This window comes from Brassica oleracea, unplaced genomic scaffold, assembly GCF_000695525.1.
Source record: "Brassica oleracea var. oleracea cultivar TO1000 unplaced genomic scaffold, BOL UnpScaffold00770, whole genome shotgun sequence".
NCBI lineage: Eukaryota > Viridiplantae > Streptophyta > Magnoliopsida > Brassicales > Brassicaceae > Brassica > Brassica oleracea.
Genome location: NW_013617452.1, coordinates 7016 through 10613, shown reverse-complemented (window position 1 = coordinate 10613; position 3598 = coordinate 7016). Strand labels below are relative to the sequence as shown.

At 50.6% G+C, this 3598-nt stretch overlaps 1 protein-coding gene across 1 annotated transcript; it reads left to right on the top strand.

The window, feature by feature from the left end:
* Positions 1–220: 220 nt before the first annotated feature.
* Positions 221–1123, top strand: LOC106320043. The gene has a single exon (XM_013758410.1). The coding sequence runs from the start codon at positions 221–223 to the stop codon at positions 1121–1123; it is 903 nt and encodes a 300-aa protein (XP_013613864.1).
* The last annotated feature ends 2475 nt before the right edge of the window (positions 1124–3598 follow it).

Sequence of the window (3598 nt, the reverse complement as noted above, 5' to 3'; positions counted from 1 at the left end):
GCCCCGAGTCATCAATCTTCGCGATCAGCTCAACTCAAAATCAGAAGATCTCAGGATCAAGCTCAGTCGACCTAAATGTTCAGACTTACGACGAAAGCTCGAGGAAGCGAAGTCCAAAAACGACGACAAACACGAACCCATTGTCGAGGACTCGCCAAGCGACTTGAGGACTCAACTAAGAAACAAACGGATCGTCGAGCCGAATTTCCTAACCATAATTATGGGTGGCTCACCTCCTTGCGGCGATTCGGTCCGGTCAGTAAAGGACCATCGACGGCAGGCAATAACCTCGAAGAAATGGCCATCAAAACCAGAGAATGATTCCTCGATCACTTTCTCACCTGACGATGCCATCGGCGTCCCCCTACCTCATAACGACCCCCTACTCGTCGAAGTAGGAATCGCGAAGTGTGACGTCGCTAAAGTTCTGATCGATACTGGCAGTTCGGTCGCTCTGATCTTTCGAGATACGCTCGATAAGATGGGAGTTGACTTGCGTGACATGAAACCGTCATCCCGCTCCCTCACGGGATTCAACGGAGCTTCCGAGATGATGAGCAAGACAATCAAACTCCCAGTCTATGCATGCGGTGTGACACGCACATACAAGTTATCCGTCATCCTAACAAAGGCTCCTTATAACACGATCCTCGGGACCCCCTGGTTACATTTGGTCAAGGAAGTATCCTCGACGTACCATCAGTGCGTGAAGTTTCCAGGACTGAACGGCCAGGTGCAGACACTTCGCAGAGACCAGCAGGCTGCTCGTGATCTACTAATTGCAACGGTGAAGATGCAACAATCGACTCCGTGCATCAATGCAGTAGCAAAGCAAATCCAACCTCAACAAGACGAGATCCTAAAAGTCGCGATAGACGACTCCGACGAAAGCAAAGCAGTCCGAGTCGGCGCCTTCCTCTCCGAAGAGATGCAACAGGCAATCGTCGACTTCCTGAGGAAGAACGAGTCAACATTCGCTTTGACGACATCGGATATGAAAGGAATAAATCCCGCCATCACGTCCCACGAGTTGAATGTCGATCCAACCAACAAGCCTATCCGCCAGAAGATACGCAAGCTCGGCAACGACCGAAGCAAAGCTGTCAACAAAGAAGTCGAGTGACTCCTCGCAGCTGGTTCAATCACTGAAGTGCGATACCCCGAATGGTTGGCTAACCCGGTCGTCGTCAAGAAGAAAAATGGGAAATGGCGCGTCTGCGTCGACTTTACCGATCTAAACAAAGCTTGCCCCAAAGACAGTTACCCGCTTCCGCATATCGATAGACTAGTCGAGTCGACTGCTGGAAATGACCTCCTGACCTTCATGGACGCATTCTCAGGCTACAATCAGATCATGATGCATCTGGATGATCGGGAGAAGACAGCGTTCATCACTGATAGAGGGACGTACTGCTACAAAGTGATGCCGTTTGGTCTTAAGAACGCCGGCGCGACTTACCAAAGACTCGTCAATCGAATGTTCGCCGACAAACTGGGGAACACGATGGAGGTCTACATCGACGACATGCTAGTTAAGTCACTCTGCGCGACGGACCATTTGAACCATCTAAAAGAGTGCTTTAAAACGCTGAACGAATACAGATGGAAACTCAATCTGGCCAAATGCACCTTCGGCATCACCTCAGGCGAATTTTTGGGATACATCGTCACCCAGCAAGGAATCAAGGCAAATCCTAAGCAGATCACCGCCATACTAGACCTCCCTAGTCCAAAGATAGTAGAGAGGTCAAGCGACTCATGGGGAGGATCGCGGCGCTGAACCGGTTCATCTCCAGGTCCACAGATAAATGCCTCCCTTTCTACGAGCTACTGCGCGGAAACAAACATTTCGTCTGGGACGAGAAGTGCGAGGAGGCGTTCGACCAACTCAAACAGTATCTTACGACTCCTCCCGTGTTATCGAAACCAGAAGCCAGTGATACACTCTCTCTTTATATCGCAGTATTTTCCACCGCGGTCAGCAGTGTCTTTATCCGAGAAGATCGAGGAGAGCAGAAGCCCATCTTCTACATGAGTAAGCGGATGACCGATCAAGAAACGCGATACCCCACCCTCGAGAAAATGGCTCTTGCAGTTATTATGTCAGCAAGGAAGCTGCGTCCTTACTTCCAATCGCACACGATCGAAGTACTAACGAATCAACCGCTACGCACAGTAATCCAGAACACCAACCAATCCGGACGATTATCGAAGTAGGCTATCGAGCTCAGCGAGCACGACATTATGTTCAAAAATCGAACAGCAGCAAAATCCCAAGTCCTCGCTGACTTCCTGATCGAGCTCGCACCAGAGCTAGAGCAAGACCTAGTTCTTCCAAGTCAGAATTGGATACTTCATGTCGACGGATCGTCAACAAACAAAGGATCCGGAGCAGGAGTCCAACTGCAGTCTCCAACAGGCGAGCTAATCAGACAGTCGTTCAGTTTTGGCTTCACCGCTTCAAGCAATGAAGCGGAATACGTGTCATTGATCACAGGACTACGACTCGCTAAGGCAGTCAAAGCAAAACGCCTCAGTGCATACTGCGATTCACAACTAGTTACCAGTCAGTATAGCGGCGACTACGATGCTCGTAACGAACGAATGGACGCGTACCTTAAAGTCGTTCAAACACTTGCAAGGGACTTCGAATTCTTCGAACTCACCAAAGGCCCCAGAGGAGAGAACGTGTGCGCCGACGCCCTCGCTGCCTTGGGTAGCAGGCTGCGCGATCAGGTGAAACGGACCATTCCCATCCACAAGATCGACAAGCCAAGCATCGAGCTCCCGCCTAGCTAAGTGACCATCATAGCACCCATAACCGAAGCCATCCCCATGGATGAGGACCCCGCAACGGAACAAATTGATGCTACCGACTGGAGGACGGAACCTGGAGGACAGAATTCATCAACTATCTGGTCGACGGAAGTTTACCCCCCGAGAAATGGATTGCAAGACGGCTCAAGACAAGGAGTGCCCACTACGTCGTCTTGGATGGAGAACTCCATTGATGGACCGCAACCAAGGTGCTTCTGAAGTGCATCAACGGCGAGGAGGCACACCTTGTCATGGCCGAAACGCATGAAGGCGCCGCGGGAAACCGCTCTGGAGGTCGAGCACTCGCGTTAAAAGTCAAAAGCCTCGGCTTTTACTGGCCAACAATGAATGCAGACTGCAAAGCTTACGCCCAGCGATGCGATCAATGCCAGTGACATGCCTCGACAATACACTCCCCGACGCAGTTGCTGCGAACGATGACTGCTCCATACCCTTTTATGCGATGGGGAATGGACATAATCGGCCCTATGCCGAGCTCTCGACAGAAGCGTTTTGTCCTAGTCTTGACAGATTACTTCACAAAGTGGATTGAGGCGGAAGCCTTCGCTAGCATAACAGAAAAAGAAGTTCAACGGTTCGTGTGGAAGAACATCATCTGTTTCCACGGCCTACCTTACGAAATAGTGACTGATAACGGTTCCCAGTTAATATCGAACAAGTTCCAAGAATTCTGCGAGAGATAGAGAATCCGACTCAACACAGAAGGTCCGCGATACCCGCAGGGCAACGGTCAAGCCGAGGCATCCAACAAGATCATAAT